This window comes from Prosopis cineraria, unplaced genomic scaffold (assembly GCF_029017545.1).
Source record: "Prosopis cineraria cultivar Desert tree isolate PC_DT_omini unplaced genomic scaffold, ASM2901754v1 PC87, whole genome shotgun sequence".
Taxonomy (NCBI): Eukaryota; Viridiplantae; Streptophyta; class Magnoliopsida; order Fabales; family Fabaceae; genus Prosopis; species Prosopis cineraria.
The window spans coordinates 30,954-52,476 of record NW_026555414.1 but is presented as its reverse complement, the minus strand read 5'-3'; the positions used below and the strand labels follow the sequence as shown (position 1 = coordinate 52,476).

Below are 21,523 nucleotides of genomic sequence, written 5' to 3'. Positions count from 1 at the left end.
TCATATGACAATCTAATTGAGTTATACTGAGCACTATCACGCTTAATTGTGAATAGCTCTTACAAAAATATTTTTTGTATTTATACTTACTCGAATCCAAACTTTTTTATGTAGACGATCGTAACTCCCTTTATTAAAAATAATGCCCACTAGTTTAGCATTAAAGATTTAACCTAATTACATCATCTATGCCAACTAACTTTAATAGTTAGTAGACCGAAATATTATAAAAAAATATAAAAAATTATATAAAAGGACTCACAAAATTGAAAAAAAAATTCCCTACAAAAAAATTAATATTAATTAAATTTCAAAAATATGGTTAGTCAAAATTGTATATTAGTTTTTTACATTAGTAAAAGATAACATTTATATTCTTTTATTTATATGTAACTTAAAGGACTTAATTAAATTAACTTTTATAGGATACTTATATATAATTTTGAGTTTTTTTAAGTTTTTTTGTAATTTTTTATGAGATTAATGTCCAATTTGTCCCTAAACTTATGTTTAAAAGTACTGGACACCCTATATTCTTAAGTGAAATAATTTTGTTCCTAGATTATTTTTTTAAGGAGCAAAAAACCTTTTCATTAATGAATTGTTAACTCTGCCGTTATATACTGATGTGGCATATGTGTGAGGCTCATGCATAATGACATGTAAGACTTTGACTATATTTTTTTGTGCTAATTTACCTTTGAATTCTTTTTTAGAAGCGCTAAGCACCTTAAATGTTTTTCTAGAAACACTGGGCACCCTGAAGTCTTATTAAAATAAAATGTCAAAATATTGTGAAAATATTAAGTATTTTAATATTTAATAATTTAAATATTATTATTTAAAATATTACATGATCTAATTTAATATTTTAATATTTTAAATATTTTGTAATTTTGTATTAAAAATGAAGGTAATAAACTTTCAAATTAATGAAGAGATTTTCTTTTTCTCTCATCTCTCCATTTTTTCATGTTAAGTAATTTTTTTTGTAGCGCATTAATGGAATAACATATATATTTCAAATGAACATTTCTATTGTCATTTTGTTGGTCCTTATTGCCATATTTTTTTTTACTGCTAACATTATAACATATAGAGAGCATTAAATTTAGGTAATGTGATTCCTTGGAGGAAAATTGTTGCTGGACCCAAAAAAAATTAAGAAACTTCATCAATATTAAAAATATAAGTGAGTTCTGACACATATAAAAAGCGTAATGATTTGAGTACTGTCTTGAAAAGAAGATTAAAGATTGATATATAAAAATAAAAAGTCATTTAAAAATTTATAAAGTACTAGTTTGAGTTGTTAATATTTAAAAAGTAATTTATAAACTTTAAATGAATATTTATAAATAATAATATTTAACTTATCAAATATGAAAATGTTTAATATTTTAATAATATTTATTAAATTTTATTTTAATAAAACTTCAAGGTACTCAGTACTCCTAGAAAAAATTTTTAGGGGACTTAGCGCTCTTAAAAAAATAGTTTAAGGACAAATTAGAATTAAAGAATATGGTCAAAGCCTTACATGTCATTGTGTGTAGACCCCATGCACATATCACGTTAGCATATAACAGTAGAGTTAACGATTTATTAATGGGGAGGTTTTTTGTTCCTCAAAAAAATAATGCAAATATAAAATTGCCCCACTTAAGAGTTAGGATGCATAATACTTCTAAAAAATAAGTATAAAAATAAAATTAAACCTTAATTTTTTTTATGAAATATTTATGTGCAATTTTTTGATCTTTTTTTATAATTTTTTTATAGATATCTTTTTATTGAAATATAGTTGAGTACTATTAAATATGAGCATACTGATTTAATAGCCTTTTTCACTAAACCAACTTCATGTTGACCACATATGGTTTATTTATTGCCGGCTAGATGCCGGTGACATGAGAAACAATAGTACTACTAGTTTACAAGACACACGTTTAACCATATTAAGTATGAGCGGCACAGCTTCCAATCGACCCTCGTCATCATCCATTAAGGTACAGCTCTGAGCTCTGTAATGTGCTCCTGAGAAAGCAGATGATGAGCTGACTCTACTCTGAATCGCCGGAATGTGATGCTACTTTAAATCAAACTATGATCTGTCTGCATTTAAATTTCATGTCACGCAACTTTTGGCTCAGTGCCAAAGCTTTAATCTCATTGGACCTTCTTAAACAATCATGAACCTGTTAATGTGCTTAATCAAGCATCATAGCTCATGGCCTAAAAAAATTAAGCATCATATTCATATCCTAGCTTTTCCAAAGTTAGAGAAGCCCACTGTGTTCTCTAATTAATTAATTTAATTAAAAACAAAACCTAGTTTCTTTCTGCATCGTCAAACAGAAAGAAATTAAAATTCGTCCTTTTCTATGATCAGTATGATTGCTACCTTTGAGCCACTAATTCAAACTAATTTGGTATATATCACGGAACCAATTAATTATTGATCTAAGGGAAAAAAAAAACTGTGATTGTCTAAGAACCTTTGAGATACCAGAAACAGAATGCACTCACCTAATGGCTTAATTATTGTCCTGATGACAAATCAAGCGTTGTCGAGGACAACTTAATCACAGCTTTCATAAATTATTGAAGCTATTAAGGATTAATAGTAGTATTAGTAGAGTAGTACAGTTCAGCATTAACTGGATTGATGAATCATCATGTGACTCCTACTATATGTTGAATTCCTCTGTTAAAAACCTGCGTGTCCACTAATATCTGATTATGTATGTCTAAATATCTAATCCTTTTCTTAACCGTGTGAGTTATACCAAAGCAAGAAGAGGAAAAAGGAGAATATACTTAGCGTTCAAATTCTGAATTTGCATTTTGCAGGCAATCACGCCATTGATGGTTTAACTTTTTAACCAGTGCTTTAATTGCTTCATCAAGCCAATCAACAACCACTTCGAGAATCAAGTTGAGTCTGAGGCAGAACATTTAATATAAACAAAATTTTAATGAATCAAGGAAGGGCTGTTTTATTTCGTCTATCTTTCTACCTCGCTTCCCAAATTGTTCTTTTGTCCCCAATAACGCTAACATGTGGTCCAATCTTCATTACGAATCAATGCGTCTCACTGTGACTCCAGTAATGTGAGAGAGAACAGGAACAAGCCGACGACAACACCAAGCTAAGGTCCATGAATTTACTGTGCTGTCTTGTTTTGTTCTTTTGCCTTTGTGCTTTACCCTTTTTTACAGCTTCAATTCCAAGGTTATTTTATGCATTTATCCCCATCACGTTTCGAAGATTCGTAAGCTTGAAACTTGAAACTTGAAACTTGAAACTCTTAAGAAGCCATGTATTTTGGTGAAAACCCAAAAACATTTTTGTTGGGAACCACGCCATCATATGGTTCAAGGGTCATTAACATAACAGGTAGTAAGCTCAGATCATGTCATTACTTTTATTTAAACCAAGAATGGAGATCTCTCAAAGGTCACTGGCTTTCATTTTTTAATTCTGCCGATTTTTCCGGTTGGTGTATCATGTATGTACCCATGACGGTCGAATTACAACCCAACAGTCCAATACCCAGTAGAATGTGACACGAGAAAAATGATCCCTCGGGCCAAAAACACGATCTTGATCGATTTTTTAATGTTTTCTGGCTGAAGAGTGCAAACGCCATGAACCTCAATGCTAGTGCTTTAAATATGATGATAAAAGCGAAAAAGGATGCTTGACGAGGAAGACATTCCTTGTCGAGCGGAATTCAGGGAGGTGGTAAATTAAATGATGGCTATAATCCCAATACACTCATGTGGTTTATGACCTTGTGAATCGTGATTTCTCTGTGGGACCCTTTGAAATGGAGTCCTGAAATCTGACTTTTTCGTGTGGTGTTGTTTTTTTATTAATTTTGTTTTTATAATATTTCGTCCGTCCATGGCACTGTCATCCATTAAGGTGTTTTTCCTAATTTAACCTCGTGACACTGTGCGCCGAGGAGGGTGGGAGTGTGGAGGGAAAGCAAGTGACTTTCGACTTTTCTTGTGATGAGAAGCGTCGGATTGATAGCTTAAGAGGCACAAAAAGAAGCAAAAGATAGTCACAGATTCCAGAGCCTCTCAGGCTGCTATGCCTACAATTCCAGCAACAAGACAAATCATAGCCCACCTAACCTCTCAAACAAAGCCAACCCCACGGTTAAAATTTTCAATTCTTTTCCTCTCTGCTTCTTACTTCTTCCATCTTCTCTCTGCAACAGACTTGAATCCCTCCATTCTCTCTGTTTCTCTTGTGAATCATCATGCCCGTTGTTTCAGACGCTTCGGCAACTGCAGAACAGATAAAATGGAGAAGACCAAGGAGTCATTTTGGTCACCTCATTCAAGAAGCAGATCCGAACCCTGCAATCCCTTCGATAATCCAGTCCACTCGCTGCAAATCAACCATTTCGTCTCTTCTTCTCTCTACTTTCTCTAACAACGCGTCGAATGAAAGTATACAGGGCAACGGCATCAACATCGGCGGCAGTGGTAGTGGCCGTGGCAAGAAGAAGAACAACTTCTCGGCCGCTGCAACCTTCAGGGGACTCGGATGCACGGCCGGTGCGTCGCAGCAGGTTTCGGTTCCGGCGGTGATTCGGACGTCGGCGGACTGGCAAGGGAAGAAGGCTAGGAAGAAGAAGCACAAAAGAAATAGCGCCAAGACCTGTCCTGGGGTTCTTGATGGTTCTGGTTCTGCTAACTGCGTTGATTTTCAAGACGTCTGGTGTGGTCCCGGCCTTGGGTTCTCAGCAGATGCTGCCGCCTCTGTTGATTGCGTCGTGGCGAGGAAGAATGTTTCTGCGAGAGGGAAGATTGATGTGGAGAGGATGACTCACAGAGAGGTATTCTTGTTTCTTAGTTTCTACATGATGATTCAGCATCCTTCCTCTGTTTATTCTTCACTCTTCTTTAACCTAATCTTACAATCTTCTTTAACTCTGTTTTTTGTGATTGTGTAATGTTCACCTTCTAAGTTCCTAATGGGAAATGTATTATCTTGTCAGCATTAGGAGTTGATAAGTTCTTCCTTCTGGTCTATCTGTTTCTTTCTTCATCATTCATCAAGATGACGAAGGATCGGTCTTCTTCTTCCTCTTCCAACTTCATCGTTTAATGCCTTTCTTTTTTTTTCCCCAGTAACTAGCATAACCATCCCTCATTTACGCAATATAAAAATTTTTAACTTTTTGTTTAGATTTCAAATATGAACATGATAATGGAGACCCCATTCCTATCATGTCTTGGCCTTTGTTTTTCACTTTCTTCATTACACAACAGGATAAGGGGGATTGGTTTTCTTTCTGTGAATTTTAATGTGCTGTGCGACTTTTTTTTTAATAAAAACAAAACAGAATCTGGCATCTCCATCTTTTATTTACCGAGCATAAAATTGTAGGTCAAATTATTTTTTATTTTTCAAATATAATGAAAGTCGTCAAGTTGATCCCAAAAAAAAAAAAAAAAGTCGACAAGTTTGAAAAACGATTCCTTGGACGGGCTTGTATTATAAGGCTTGGTCAACTACGGCCGCTGATGATAATATTCTCAGCCTAATGACGTATTAGTAGTACCAACCGGCGGATCCAGCCGCGTACACGCATTTACTTTCTTTTCTAGTTAAGGACGCCAGACGAAAACTTTTAAGTACTTTGGAACGGCCCGGGAAATAGGATTATTATAAGGTTTTTATTGTGTGAATGAAGAAGAGAAATATTGAGTTGTTGATAGATGTTTAAAGGATTAGCTGATATTTTGATTTCATGTGTGGTATTGTATATCCTGTTTTGGATTGGGAGATTTCTTCAGGGCCTGATGATGGTTCATAAATGTTGTCAGCGTGTATCCTATCTTGGAAGACGAACAGTGAACCCAGAAACCATCTCTTTTCTGGATAATGATCCTGATATCTTCCCAACGCGCCCTCCTGCTCCTGATTCCTATGGAACTTCAAGATATTATCGTCCTGTTCGACATCCTTCGTCTGAAGGTTTTGCTGAGGTTGGTTCAGGCTTTTTGCATTCTTCATCTTATATTGTTTATCAGATTCTCCTCCCCTTCTTTGAGGAAATAAAAGTTGAAAATTCTGAATTTGGATTTGATTACTGGAATATGTCTTTCATAATCTGACTTACTACTACCTGGAATGTGCCTGTTATGATTTTGGTCGGAAATATACTTCAACATGCCTTGTTATTTCTATTGTAGAGAAGGATGAATTCGTGTATGATTTGCATGTATGCATGTTGCCCAGCTAGAAAGGGTAACATGAATGTGTTAGGCTGCATTTTTTTTTTTTACCTGAAATGAGATGGACAGTACCACAAGGATGATGAAAGCTTAAAAGTGCCAATTATCCTACATGAGATGGTAAACGGCACCGAGGTCTGGTTTTCAGGTAGTAGACGTGACTTTATGGACTTTGGTTTTTAAAAGGCAATGATCTGTTGGAGAAGGCGTTCTCTGCATATGCACATAGGTTGATGGGATGATATTGGTGGAAGGGAGGTTAAGCAATAGCTCTTAGAGCTATGTGATTGAATGATTTGAAGGTTTTGGTTCATCTCATTGAGAGGTTGACAGCTTAGTTCATCAATCATTATGTTGGCATTCAGCTCTTACTAGAACTGATATACATTGAATTGGAGTTTGCTTTTCTGGTTGATGAGTCAGGACATGTTGATGTACATAAAGTAACTGTACATAGCCATTGATCTACTTCATGCCATTGAGAAACACGGTCGGAATAAGCCTGGAATAAAGAATGAAGCTTGCCGATTGACTTAAAACTTGATGAGTTTGAAATCAGTTTAGTACTGTAGGCCAAGTATGATGTGTTTGTGTGCGAATTTGTGGCGATCTGGTTGCAGATTTTTCTGTGAATATTTGGCCTCTAGATTAGTGGAGTCAAAAAGACCAGTTGATTTGACCCTTTATATTACGAAGGCTATGGTATTTTACTATTTTTAGACTTGGCTCCCATGTAATTTGCAAGACTAAAATCTCTTATGCATACAACCTCTATGGTTCTACCTCGTAGTATTCAATCCCAAATTAGAATGAACCAATTTTGCATTTTGATGTAGTAGGGCTGGACTTGGACAACCGAAATTTGTTGAAAGCAAAACAATTTGGAGTTTATTAACCGTGTTCTAAAAGATTAACAAGAAACAATACACAGGAGGGCACCTTTTGTTTTGTTAAATCATAGTTACCATTTTCACTATTTTTGGATAATTATGAATGGGTCAGTTTCCCGTGATATGCTTGATCACAACAACTCAAGTTAATGCATAATCTCTAACATGAGGGGCAGATTTTAGTCAGTTGAATGGAACCTAAATATTTAATCATGGACGTAGCATGAAGAGCAATATCCGTTATATGCTTAATGCTTCCATGACAATGGGTGTCTTATGTTAGGTTTATTGCTAATTTGTTATGTATTTCTTAACCGTTTCTGATTTATAGCTAGATTTTGTTCCATCTATGTTTTTTTAGTCTTTATCAACATGTCTGATCCTTCATATGTGTTTTTGTAATTATTGCTGGACCTGTTTAGATAATGATGCTTCAAGGAGGTCTGCTAATGGGGGGGATAATAGATTCACATGACCAATTTAGAGACTGGAGACTTGATGTTGATAACATGTCTTATGAGGTTGGCGCTCGCTGTCTCTCTTTCTCTCAATTTTTCAAGTGTAATAATATTTCTGCTAGCTGTTTGGGTGCCTGAATATCTTCGTCTTATGACTTATGTTCTGTCAAATGCTTTCTGGTTTCTGTGGCCTGCAGCAACTGCTTGAGCTTGAAGAGAAAATTGGTTATGTCAACACTGGTCTTAAAGAAGACGAGATAGGATGCCACATAAGGAAAGTTCAATATCCATTTTTGAGTGAATCATTGAAGCACCATATTAACAAAAAGTGCAGCATTTGTCAGGTGAGTTAGCAAAAAGCACTACAGCTTGAAGGGTTTGTCAGTGTCATACGTTGTGAACTGAAACGATATATATAATGAGATCTATATGGGTTGTGAACAGGAAGAATATGAAGGAGATGATGAGGTGGGGAAGCTAAACTGTGAACACAACTATCACTTTGAGTGCATAAGGCAATGGCTTGCACAGAAAAATTTCTGCCCAGTCTGTAAGCAAGAAGTTGTGGTTCGTCACTAGGAAACATGACCCTGATTCCCCCCCCCTTTTTCCGCCTTTAAAGAAAAACAGCCATATATTCACCCTGAAGTTGGTGTATAGTTTTTCATATCTAATATAAGCAAGATTCCATTCTTTGCTTTCAATCTTCATTTCATCCCATCTTGAGTCTTTTGGTCTGCTTTGTGAGTTGGCATTATGTTATTTGTCAATGATGACTGGACTTACCAAAATTATACGCCTTGCGTTGACTTGGTAATATTTGTTTATTGGATTGTGATTCTGGAAATGGAGATGGTCATTGCAGGCTATACGTCATAATGAAATCACTAATCTCTCTCTCTCTCTCTCAGAATCTGCGACTGACGATTAAATAGATGGCTAGAACTCTCATCTGTTTTGTGAAAAAGAAAAAAGCATCTCTTCACCGTTCCCAGCGGTACAACTTTATTTCATGCTTTACCTTTGAAGATCAATAATGTCATGAAAGTCACGCACAAGAGCTCTAACACGAAAGTGACAGACGACTTGGTGGGGACCAAAACTTTTCTTGTATAACAGAATGAACTATTACCAATCTTTCACAAACATGATGAATTTTACCTTGGAAGAAAATCACAGCAAGACAAGGCAAATATATCTATGAAACATTCAAGCGTATTATTCATGCATATGACGTAACATACCGAAATGCTTAAACAACAATGATAAAAAGGATAAAGCAAAAGACTTGAAAAGATAAATTTGTGTTTGGCATGAAAACATATAAAACAACGTTCAGACAAGCTTGCGAAGAAATATATATATATATATATATACACACACGTGTGCGCACGCGGACCAACATGTGTTTGTAAGTGCTTCATATTCAATGTCATTCACGTTCTCTTTACAACTTTATGGACTTCAAGTGTTGGGTTGGGCTAATAATATATACAACGGAAAGTCTTTCTTTGCCTTGGATCATATATTATATAAAACACACACACACACAGGATCTCGAAGGGGTATCTTCTCTGCAAAGAACTGATCCTGTCATCTTTTTGAAGTATAGTTAAAAAAGAAAGAAAAGATGCGCATGTCATCTAAGAGGAGAAATGGGCTAATCCATGTCATGGTGAATGAGAAACTCTATTAAACATGGATACACTTGATCTGCAACCTGCATTCAAACAGGGAAAAAGTGACACCAATAAGAAATTACTTCAAATGAAAAACTCAATTGGTCAGATTACATGCAATCCCTGTCTCATAAAAAAAGAAAAATCAAATATAATCTCACCTTACGACCCCCCACCAAGTCATAGTGGGCATAGTGTGGACCTCCGGGCTCACCAAAAACCTTATAGGTAATCAAGTCTTCAGGAACAAGCTTAGCCGTTTCTGTTTCATATATGTGATCACATCCGTCAAAAAACTAAAGTTAGGTACAGTTTTTATGTTTGACATATGTTCTTCGATAAAAACATAATATCTAAACAGCTTTTTTCAACTCCACATACCGTATACAGCTTCGGGAGGGCAGATTAGATCTTGGTCACCAGCGACTGCTAAGATAGGCACCTTGCTCTTTGGGAGATGTTCTTTGTAGAAGAAAGTACCACTCCTATCACATAAACCACCCTTCTCGAAAACTGATTTTAACTGTAAGAGAAGCTTAGAAGGTATTGTACCTTCCATTTCTATGATTCAGTCTTTTAAAAGTTGGGATATAGATTATGCAGGAGTATGTGTAGGCTGCAATGGCACTTACAGAAGTTGTTCAAAACAAGTTTTTGGAACAGCTTTTGATCCATTTCTTGAGCCGAAATCTGATAATTTAGCCATGATAAAGCATAAGGAGGATAGTTCGCGAGAGGATAAACGGCAGCAAGTATTGGCCCTACTGGAATAACAGGAATCTTTAATGCCTGAGCAGGCTCCGCCTGCAAATGAAGAACTGATTTACTTAATTTATTATAATGTTAAACTTAGAGAGACATCATTGGAGAAAACAAAAATGCATCATCACAGTTTCATTTATCACTTGCCAGTGGTAAAAGCAACTTGAGAGATGATCTTGACGGTGAATAGTCAAGTGACGATGCCAATGTAACAACTGATGCCAGCCCAGAATGCTTTCCAAGAAAACCTGAAATTGCAAACATCAAGAACTTCACTATTGTTTACATTCTTTGTAATAAGATTTTGAAACACAAAAATAACCAACATCCCTCAACACTTGAATCATTCTAATCACAGGCATTACACTGTTGAGTTTGAATATGAACACAGTTTCACCTGGGAAATAAATGGATTAGATGACAGTTATACAAGTGAATTGATTCACAAACTCAATGTTCTTAAGTACTTGTTAGGTCCAGAGTATTGTTTCTTCCAAGGCCAAATGGAAAACAGTTTTCCCAGTCTTTTTAAGCATTTTGGGCCCAAGATGACGCGTAAGGGCTTATGGCTGGGTTTGCAGCTACTGAAAGGTGCGAGATACAGCTGAGGTTCAAGTCAGATCATGAACCATGCTGTGTAGACAAGCGTGCACGAAATGCAGAGAAAATTTAATTTTGATGGTTCTTTCACAGAAGCATGAAAGTAAATGAAAAGGCAATTCAGCAAAACTTACGACAGCGTGAGAGAGTTGCATATAACAGGATACCCCCCATTGAGTGACCAATAGCGTGCACTTTTCCATCCTTCGGTTGGCATTTATTCCTTATATACTCCATCTAATGCGAAGCAGAAGTACAATATCAATGACAAACTTATGAATCAATACTACTATAAATATATACTACAACTTGTTGGAATATATACATAATTATCATGAAGGAATGTCACCTCACCGCAGCAGGCACATCCTCTTCCAGGTAATGGTCGAAGTCCCAATCATTATTCGTAACCAGCTCAAGTTGTTCCTGAAATTCCTGCATGGAGGCTATAAGACGTTCTTGCAGCTCCAAAACGTGCGCTGGGAATAATGGCTGATCCCCTCCAGTAGTAGTCTGAAGCTGACGTTTCAAATCCCTGATTTGACTAGCAATAGTAGAATTTTGCCTCATTCCCCGCAAATCTGAGGGAAAAAAGGATTTATTTTGTTAGTTTTATTTTAAACATAAAATCAGTAGATAGTAAGACGTAGAAGCTCTCCAGGGTATGACACCGACCCCCACTGATAACGTCTGAAAATTTATTGGATAATCTTGTAGAGACATCCATCATCTTCGGTGTTGGTGGTAGTTCCCCATATTTAGTTACTATCTCATATTCTGACTCTCTGATTTTCATGGAAGGAGTTTCTGAGACAAACGAAGCTCCAAGGTCGTTCATATGTTCCTCTGAGTCACCTCCGCGCGTGCTTAATCCAGAACCACGAACTTCAAGGGTCCATGTATCAAATCCTTGTGCAGACATGAACCGAGCAAATGAAGACTGAAAGCAAATATATTGGTTATACAAAAGATCTAATGATGAATTCATAATAAAGAAAAAGGTCGTCAAGTTTTGGCGTTTAAAAGGAAAGGGCTACCTCGGGGGAGAGATCATAGCCAATAGCATTGGTTGCAACGCCTGACAATAATAAAAGTGGGTGGTTCCTGGTAGGTGCCTGAAAATAAAGTTCTTTTTTTTTTTTTTTGCATTACTTTCAAACGAAACCATCACGAATTTCGGTTTTCTCTGATGAATTATCGAAAGAGAGCTGAATGAAGCAACTTTCAAACAAATAATGGAATTCTAAGATCCCCAGGAACAAAGAAAGTTGAATAATCCAAGTGCCAGATTGAAATTACAAAACGGAGAAGGTGATAGAGAGAACCTGGGAAGAAGGCAGGTAGCGCCAGAGAGCGAGCTTCCAATCGGAGTCGGAAACAGGGACATAGTGAAGCTCGTCGGCGGTGCATAACGACCGCCGCTTATCGTTTTTCCTCCCCCGAAGCCAATTAAGAAATGCCACAGGCCTCGCCCGGAACGGCACCGACACCCTCCGGCGGGCAAAACTCAGAGCCTCCAGATTGGGGTCAAGGTGGCAAAATCCATGGCTAATGCGGTTAAGAAGCATGATTTTTGGTGTTGGGGCAATGAAGCTTAAAATTCGTTGATTTTAGCCTTTGAAAAATAAGAAGTTAAAAACCCCCGCATGTTAGGATTAGTTTTGGATGGAGTCTAAAATTTCTGGATTTATACATGATTGCGATGCGATGCGATGCGATGCGAGGTCGGTCTGTGCGGGAAGTTATTTGAAGACGTTGAAACTTAAAAGAGTGGGGAAATGGGAAAATTCCTGTTATGAACACGTTTCTTTTTAACGAATTATCAATTTATCACTTTTATCACTACCTGTCCAGTCTAATTTAACTCTTTGTTTTTACGCGTTTCTTCACCATCGAAAGAGATTAGTCTTATTACACCAAAAAAAAAAAAAAGGAGACATAGATTAGTCTTCTATGAAGATTGAAGTGGGTCCTTTGATATTCATCGGATAAGAAGAAGATTAAAAATGATTGAAGTGGGTCCTTTGATATTCATCGGATAAGAAGAAGATTAAAAATGGTTTTTTATTGTGAATGCAAGAAATTGCGTGGCGTGGTGGAAAAGATGAATTGATATTTTTTTATATAACATTAATAATTTAATTATTTTTCATTAACCTCGTAAGTTAATTAGAATAAATTTAAATTTAAATTTAAATAAAAGTTACTAGTATAATGTGAAAATTCATATCAACTTAGCAAGTTGAATCATTAAACAATTGTTCATTAATAAAATATTTTATTCATGTTAATTTAACTACGATTCGAGTATAATTTTAATTATTAACCTTTAAGATAGTTAGTTGATTAGTTCAATCACCGTTTCAATTTTTATGTGTTAAATACTAATATTTTTTGTTTTAAAATTTAATTTGATCAATATATACTTTTAAATTATACACAAAATGTCACGGAATGATATTTGCCCAATGCACGTCTCCATTGGAGAGATCCAACTTCGACTGTGATGGTGACGGGAAACAACCACTCTAGCCGTGCGTTTTCAAGCTTATCAAATACTGTTAAAAAATATAAAATATTTTTAATTAAATTTCACTCTTCAATAAAATAATTATTTATTTTTAAATTAATTTTATTTTTTTATATTTACTTCTATTAAACACTTTATAATAAATAAAAATACTTTAAAAAAATAATAATTATGTCCTAAATATTAAAAATATTATATATTTTTTTAATAGAAAGATATCTTTGCCTTCTAAACGTTTGCTCTGACCATAAATGGCCCCGTTATCCTATGGCAACGTCACTCTCCATTTGTTGAGAAAGGTCATGAATTCGAACGGAGCGTCAATACGTAGGGTGTGTCTCCCACTCTTGGCCTTCCCTTCTTCCATTTGGGGCGAGGCCAAAAGAATAAAGCTTTGATAAAATTTCAATTATTCTTTTTAAAATTTACATACAAATGTAACAAAATAACAAGCCATAGTTTCTTTTGTATTACATACGTAGGTGGCATGCTCACCAATGAGAAACTCACAAATTACTTTTTAAAAAAAAATTACATACAAATATATGAAAACAATCAGCTATATTTTCTTTCGTATTAAGTAGAAGACATGCTTCTTAGAGAGGTATTTGCAAGCTGCTGACTAAATTAATCTTGATAAAAAATATGAGATACCGTACTCATGCAACAAAAAATGGTTAGACCATCTCTTTTGCAAAGATGCAATATCTCTTGAATTGAAGCGTTTCAGAAATCTTTTGTCAAAAAATTTAAGCGCTTCAGCAAGAGTTGGGATTTTGGGCCAAGAGAGGCAGAGATGGTGGGTGTCTTTCTGTCAACGGCTCATATTTTCTTACAATTTGATAAATGGTTTTATTCCAAACTGCCCCCAAAAAAAAAAAAACAATAGAAAGATTTATTTCACAATCTAACCTTGAAATTTACTCCTTCCGGATCAAAATATAAGATATTAATAATTAATTTATGATTTATTAAAAATATTAGTTGAAATCTTAATTTCTTAAAAAAATATACATCTTTTTATTTTTACTCTTATTAAACCATTTATAAAAGTACTTTAATAATAATAATTAAAATTTTAATGCATTATTTAAAAAAAAGTTATAGAAAAAGCAAAGATATAATTGAAAAAATAATTATAAAAATTATTAAATATTTTATACTTTGAAACAAGTAAAACTTTTAAAAAATATTTTATATTATGGTCAAGGGAATAAGTTTATTGACTACTTTAATATCCTACGCGAGATGCTCATTTTAAATTATTCTTTGCTAGGAAATTCAGATTCTGCTGTAGACAGGGCAAAACTGCAGAGAAAATCAAACTATTGAAGTTTTCTGAAATCTCGTGTTTTTGTTAGAGGAAGACAAATTGCCAAAGTGACTTTTCAACTCCACACAACACAAGTAACAATGCTGATGAGGAATTGTCACCGGAAAACAAATCTAACGGCAATAGCTTGCCTTATTGAAATGAATTTCTGTGATCCAGAAAAAAAAAGACAAAGAAAAACTAGATTTGCAATGTATGATCTCACGCTGCATTCATTTTTCATATGGAGATAATAGTGGTGGAATGAGAAAAGAAAACTAAACACAAACTAATCCTTATGAAGATTCTGTAGGAACCTAAAGTATCTCCATTACTAAAGATTGAAAGCGATGTTCCAACCCCTAATGGCTATGTAGTTCTGTTTGGCTGCTGAATGCTCTCTGCAGGAAATTATTGCGTAGATGCATCTGAAAGTGCCGCCGCAGCCGCAGGGGTCATGGACTGGTATTGAGAAGGCAAAGGAGTAGCTTGCTGCTGTTGCATGTAGTATGCTTGTTCTTGTGCAGGTCCACTATAATCATAACCATAATTAGTTGTTGAAACAGGAGGATGAGCAGCAGCAGAAGAGGAAGCAACTGCTATGGACTGTGGTTGGTGATGGATCTGAGGCACACCCACAAACTGTTGTTGCTGATATTGCCCAGAAGGCATTTGAACGAATGCCGGAGTGGGAGGCACAGGTGCTTTGTAAACAGTCTGAGCCACCTCAGGTATGGAAGCTGTGGCAGGCTTGGTGGGGTAAACAGGTGGAGTGCCAGCAACACTTTGGGGTATTAATGGCCTGCTTGATGTTGTTATCAAACTAGGGTCAGCTATATTGGGTTGCACTGCCATGTTGTATGGTTGAGCGTGTCCTACAGGCATTACATAAACTGGGTACTGCTGATTAATTGGATGAGGAATTTGCTGTTGTGAAGGTGTGGTATAAACTGGGTAGTATGGAGACATTGGAACTTGACCTGTAGCTGCAGGGTGGGGGATATAATGGGTACTTGCATGAACAAATTGTTGCTGCTGCTGCTGCTGGATTTGCTGACTTTGATCCAACTGTGAGCGTAATGTGTAATTAGAATCCTGAACTCCTTCTCTTTGGTACCCAGGAATGTGATCTGATAGTTCACTTTTATTGGGATGTGATAATGTTGGTGCTTTCTGATCTGCATATGCAGCTTGTACTTGGTCCTGATAGTAAACAGCCCTTGAGAAAGAGGTTGCAGACGCAACACTACTGTCACTGAGCACAAAAATCATTATTATTAAGAATAAATGTATACACTGAAGTTGATAAAAGGAAAGATGCAAAAATAAAGCAGTACCTTGCCACTGAATCTGGAGAAGGCAAATTTAAACCACCACTGGTCCTTGGTTGCACAAGCTGCAAAGGCAAAGGAGGCTTCCGAAGCCCTGCTGGTACTGCTTGATCTGATCTTTCGTCATCAGAGATGACCCGATTCATATTCTCACCAGTCACCAAAGCTGGTGATGCCATGGTCATAGGTGCAGGGATTGTAGGCATAGGAGCAGACAACATAGTCATAACATACCCTTCATCTTGCTTAATCCCATTAGCACCAAAGGTCATTTGTGCTAACTGCTCCTCAATCCCTGGTCTCTGTTCTTCCTGGAGCCTGCTGTTACCGGTTTCATCAACATGAACCCGAATTGGAGGCAGATTAGCCATTGAAGGGGATGAAGAAGAAGACCCACATGATGAACTGTTGTCCACCAGAGGCGAGTCAGGCAAGGAATGGACATCTGGCAAAATTTTGACCTGTTTGTTGTTATCAACCGGAAACTCTGTAGCCTGAGCCTCCAGATTGTTGCTAGAATCATTAGCTGGAACCTTATCAAGGTTCACGACGCCGCCGCCAACAGTAGCAGAATCCGATGCGCCACGGCTGAGAATCCCAGAGTTGTTGAGAGCGTCCACGAACCATGTCTCTGACTTGGCATCATCAATGAGTGAACCCATTGAAACTGTGGACTCTGGCTTAGAGAAAAACAGAAACAGCCTTAACCTTGTAGGCCTAGGAGGAGCAGCCGCCGCCGTTAAACGCTCGTGTTCTTCGATCATGTTCTCTAAATCTTCGTCGGTGGAGACTGTTATGAGATTGTCAAGATCTTCATGGGGTAGTTGGTACTTGAGGGTGAAGGGTCGGCCATTCAGCAGGGTGCGAGAGAGCCTGCCACAGAGCTCCTTCAGGGAGGAATGCCGATCGACGACGACGATCCTGGTGTCGCCGCCGACATAGCAGAGAGTCTTGTCATGTGGACGTGGCATGATGTGGCCGCCATAACTGCACATCAAACGAAGCTTGGCTCCAGGAATAGGAGGGAGAGGCTCATCAACCCAGTTGTCAACAATGCGGGAGCGAGGAGAGTTCTCCACTGACTCAGGGAAGATCAACTGATTATTTACAGCGTTTGTTGTGGTCGGAGCTGCAGTGGCCTGGAGGGGTGCCGTTGAAGGTGGTGCCGGCGGCTGCGGATCCATCAGAGACAGTGCCTCTGGTGTGGCCGGAATTCAATAAAAGAAAGAGAAACGGAGAGAACTGGTGGAAGCTGATACTCTCATAGGTTGATGCTAATTCCATTCTGTGACTTTATAAGTGAAAAGTAGTCACAAATGGATACTCCCAATGGAACGCTGAGTAGGCCACAGCTTGTTATTCTCTTATGAATTTTTAAATTTTAAAAGATGGCTTTAATTTAATTTCCCAAGTATTGAATGACAAGTTTCAAAGAGCAAAAAGCAGTTTTAAAACAGACCATAGATTACACACCATTGAAGTGGCGGAGAATCACTTCAAGGCTCAAGCTCAACCTTTGGCCTATATTTAGAGAAGCTCATTTCATTAATTTACGAAACAAAGTATGTAATTAGCAACGAATGCATTCGATATTTTAACTGATAAATCTTTCTGCAGATTTCTTGCAAAAGGATGGCCCTTGCCAGCACCTTATCAGTTAAGATATGAATGCTGAAGGAAGTCAACTCTATAACAGTAATGCTCGAAACGTGACATCTCACATGATATCACATTCATACTATTACGCAAATAATGGACAGATTACGTAACAGGGAGAAAAGAGTGACACTGGATTACATTTTGACCAAAGTTTGCTTGCCATATTATCACTCCATCCGGACTAAGTTTAAGATTTATTTGAAAAATTTGTTTTAATCCTAAATATGAGATCTCAATATTCTTTGTGCCGCTTATTTAATATTTTTTTCAGATTGCACTAATTAATTACATAAATTTTCTAATATTTAAGATTGTAAAGGGTATAAGTTACTCTTTCTCTGTTTTTTCACGAAGAAGACATTACAACTATATCTTTAGCACGCGTTTGCTTCTAGCTTCATGAAAGTAAACATGATCATACCATATATTATTACAATATTTAATATAAGAACAAGTTAACAAATCTTGCACTTATAAAAAATGTTAATTATATCTTCAAAATTGTAAAAAAAAAAAAAAAAGAATACTCCTTTTGATCCTTTTTATGAGTCGTTTGTAACTACTTTACAAAAACTGAGATGAGATAGTTAGATTGTTGATATTGTATCAAAATAAAAGAAATTTCCTAACTTACTTTTAATAAATTCATAATCTTTGAAAGCATTTTCTCTCTCATGTTATTTTTTACTTTCTATTCATCAAAAAGTGTGAAAGGGTAAAACTAAAAGAAATTCATTAATAACTCACTTTTTAATACAAGGTTACTTATAAAAAAGACCACAAATTCTTTCTATAAGACAACTTATATACAGGGGACAGGAGAGAACATATAACTTTTCAATTTTGAGTAATTAATGATCATAATAATTGTTGTTTATGAATTTAAATGATAATAAATAAAAAGGGATTAAATTTAAAAAAACATCAATTACTCTGATTTTCCCTTATATTTAAGACCCAAAAAAAAAATCAACTTGTGTTAAAAATTGAACTAGTATCTTGCAGAGTGTGGTGTTGACATATTTGGGGCTTGGTTTAGCTTGAAAGTGGATTGGTAGAGATGGTCAAAGTTGTGATTTGTGAAGCGAATAGAGGAAAACAGAGGCACGTGGGTGATATATCGGCACTTGTGCAAAGCCTGTTAAGTTACAGCTTGAATTATTGAGTGGTTGTTTATTATGAAGTTTTGTTCCCTTCTCATTTATTTTAGAGTTTACACTAAATTTTTTTGGATCTTTTTGATCAATTTTATAAACATAAATAAAATATTCCAGGGACCTAGCTACTGTATTTCATTGTTGACGAGTTTTGTCCTGTGTGCGTAAAGGTGTAAAGCATAATGACTCAGACTATACTCTTTCGAAATGATCAACAGAGAATAGGACGATTTGATCACTCATCGTAACTTAGAGCCACTTTATCTCTAGAAAAAAAATAACAATTAAAGATTTTATATAAAATTTATATTAATTAAAAATTAATTATTATCAAAACTTAAATAAATATTTATTAATTTAAATTAGTTTTTTATTAACAAGCCTTCATTTAAATTTTAATAATAATTAATTTTAAATTAATAACAGTTCATTCAATTTTATTTTTTATTTGAGTTTTGATAATAATTTATCTTTAACTAATCTAAATTTGATATAAAAGTCCTTAATTGCTATTTTCCTTTATATCTAACTCCGTTGGTATCTATAGGGAGAAAGAGAGAGAGATTTATGGACTATTTGAAATTATTTTTATTTTATTATTTTAAAATTAGTGTTTTATAAAATATGTTCTAAGAATAAAAAAATGATAAAAATAGATATTTTTTCATTTTCTTTCATTTTTCAAAACGATAATCCTAAAAACATTTGAAATTTTTTTTTATTTTTCTATTCTTCAGAATAATATTTTATTTTTTATTATTTAAAACACTTTTTAAAAACATATACTAAACATATTTTTTTATTCTTTTATTTTGGAGAATAAAAAATTATTATCAAAATAGATTGCCAAATAGGCCCTTATCTTATCTTTTTTTTGTTTTTTGCCAACCTTTATATAGGGACTGATTATGTTATTATCCATAAGTAAGTAGTATTATTGATTGGGATTTAACCACTATCAAGTTTGAATGAAAGTAATTTTTCTCATTCACAAGATCTGAATAATATATGACTTCCTTAAAGGACATCGAGTTATTTATTCCCAACCATGGTTGGTATTATTAAAAACAAATTAATAACTATAAAACCTGTACTATTACTGTTTATATACAAATATATATTTAATATAATAATTTGCGTTGGAGGAGGGTGCAATAGTTGAGTGAAACACAATCCAAGAGAGCAACTACAGGGGACTAACATGGCCAAAAATAAAAGAGTGGAGTAATATATTTATATTAATTATTAATTCAGTTTTAGTACGTACTATTAATTAATAATTAAATTATTTTGTGAGTTTAATATGTTGTGTTGATGTGCCAGTTTCTGGTATTCTGATGGCCATATGCGTTCTTGAGATCAGCATTCTGCTATTTGTGGATGTGCTCCTAAGCTGTAACAATGGAGGCAGCTAGATGGAGAGTCTGGTTCAATGAACAAAGTTAAAAATACATTCTCTTTAATTTTAAGTTTTAATTAACTTTCTTTCTTGCTGGAAAACAGTTTGAAGACTCCTATGTTTCGAAGTTTACAATTCCCATTATTCATATCCCAAAATTGAATCATGTTATCGGCATCATTGGATGCATATTTTTATGTTTTCTTTTCTCAATATTGGTATAATACTCACTCCTACGATACCCCGCCTTGTCTGCTACAATTGAGCACATCAGGTCTACCAGCAGGCATGTGCTAAGTCCTGGCCTGCCAAGTCAAGCTCGAATATATAAGATATTTTTTAATTTTTTTATGATATAATATTTATTTTACAGTATCATTTTTGGTTGGGAGTTATTATGAACTATATTGTTTTATAATTTTTTTGGACATTTTTATTATTATAATTTTTTAATCTCTTTTAAAATTTAAATTTTGATTTTAACTTAATATTATATTGAAATTTTTTTTGGGTTGAACTTGGCCTGAACATTCAACATTAGGTTAGCCTGAACTGCACATCAGGCAAGGCAAGGGTGATATGATACCTTGCTGTTGCTGACCTTGCCCATTGCAACCATACTCTCTCTAGTATATAGGAAAAAATAATCAATTTATATAATTTAAAAAAAATTGATTGAGTATTATAATAATTATGTTTGGAATTTTAAAATTTGAACTAAATTATTCATATAATTAATAAAATATATTTGTCTTGTAAAAGTAAATATTAATTTTACATAGGACAATTTAAAAAAATGTGAAACATAAAAGCTTCTTAAAATTTATAATTTTTTATGAATAAAAATAAATAAACACATGATAGTTTTTTTTAAATTTCAAAATAAGGGAATATCTAACTTTGAATCAAATTTTCCTTCTGGCCCATGAAATATATCAAACTTTTGTGACAGCCACATATATTTGCTATTTTTAACAATTGCACTATCAACTAATTTAATATGATGTTAAATCCAGCTTTAACCAAGTGGCAGCGTTCTTCTAGTATGCCTTTTTTCTCTTTTTTTAATTAATCATTTAATCAATTTTAATTTAATTATAACTCAACCATTTAATTTTAACTTGTTATAACTTAACTTTCATAATTTTAACTCAGTCATAACTTAATTTATGAACTTTGACTCACTACAACTCAATCTTAATAATTTAAAAATTTTTAAATAATGATCCCTATATTTTAATTTAAAATACTAGTCCTAAATTTCAAAATAATTTTAATATTTATAATTTTTTTTGAAATATAGAGACTAATATTTTAATATTTAAAACTATAAAAATTGAGTTGCATCAAATTAAAGTTCAGGAGACTAAGTTATAATCGAGTTAAAATTATAAAGATAGAGTTATGATAAGTCAAAATTTAAGGATTGAAATATAACAGAGTCAAAACTATGAGGGACTAAATAATTAATTTTTTTTTCCTTTT

At 34.6% G+C, this 21,523-nt stretch overlaps 3 protein-coding genes across 4 annotated transcripts; 1 reads left to right on the top strand and 2 right to left on the bottom strand.

The window, feature by feature from the left end:
- The first annotated feature begins 4,047 nt into the window (after positions 1–4,047).
- LOC129295316 (E3 ubiquitin-protein ligase MBR2-like) lies at positions 4,048–8,493 on the top strand. Its single transcript, XM_054933836.1, has 5 exons — positions 4,048–4,856; positions 5,851–6,012; positions 7,574–7,672; positions 7,807–7,953; positions 8,054–8,493. The coding sequence occupies exons 1-5, from the start codon at positions 4,275–4,277 to the stop codon at positions 8,186–8,188; spliced, it is 1,125 nt and encodes a 374-aa protein (XP_054789811.1). The 5' UTR covers positions 4,048–4,274; the 3' UTR covers positions 8,189–8,493.
- A 522-nt stretch (positions 8,494–9,015) lies between these two features.
- Positions 9,016–12,383, bottom strand: LOC129295315 (uncharacterized). 2 transcript variants are annotated; one of them, XM_054933833.1, is made up of 10 exons: positions 11,976–12,383; positions 11,688–11,765; positions 11,326–11,590; positions 11,005–11,231; positions 10,785–10,887; positions 10,198–10,298; positions 9,921–10,092; positions 9,670–9,840; positions 9,450–9,550; positions 9,016–9,329 (listed from the first exon to the last, which is right to left on the bottom strand). In XM_054933833.1, the coding sequence occupies exons 1-10, from the start codon at positions 12,216–12,218 to the stop codon at positions 9,270–9,272; spliced, it is 1,521 nt and encodes a 506-aa protein (XP_054789808.1). In that variant the 5' UTR covers positions 12,219–12,383; the 3' UTR covers positions 9,016–9,269. The 2 variants fall into 2 exon arrangements, with proteins under 2 accessions (XP_054789808.1, XP_054789809.1); XM_054933834.1 differs by having other exon boundaries at positions 11,688–11,779; positions 11,976–12,212.
- A 2,238-nt stretch (positions 12,384–14,621) lies between these two features.
- Positions 14,622–17,166, bottom strand: LOC129295312 (uncharacterized). The gene is made up of 2 exons (XM_054933832.1): positions 15,830–17,166; positions 14,622–15,747 (listed from the first exon to the last, which is right to left on the bottom strand). The coding sequence occupies exons 1-2, from the start codon at positions 17,005–17,007 to the stop codon at positions 14,904–14,906; spliced, it is 2,022 nt and encodes a 673-aa protein (XP_054789807.1). The 5' UTR covers positions 17,008–17,166; the 3' UTR covers positions 14,622–14,903.
- Between the last annotated feature and the right edge of the window lie 4,357 nt (positions 17,167–21,523).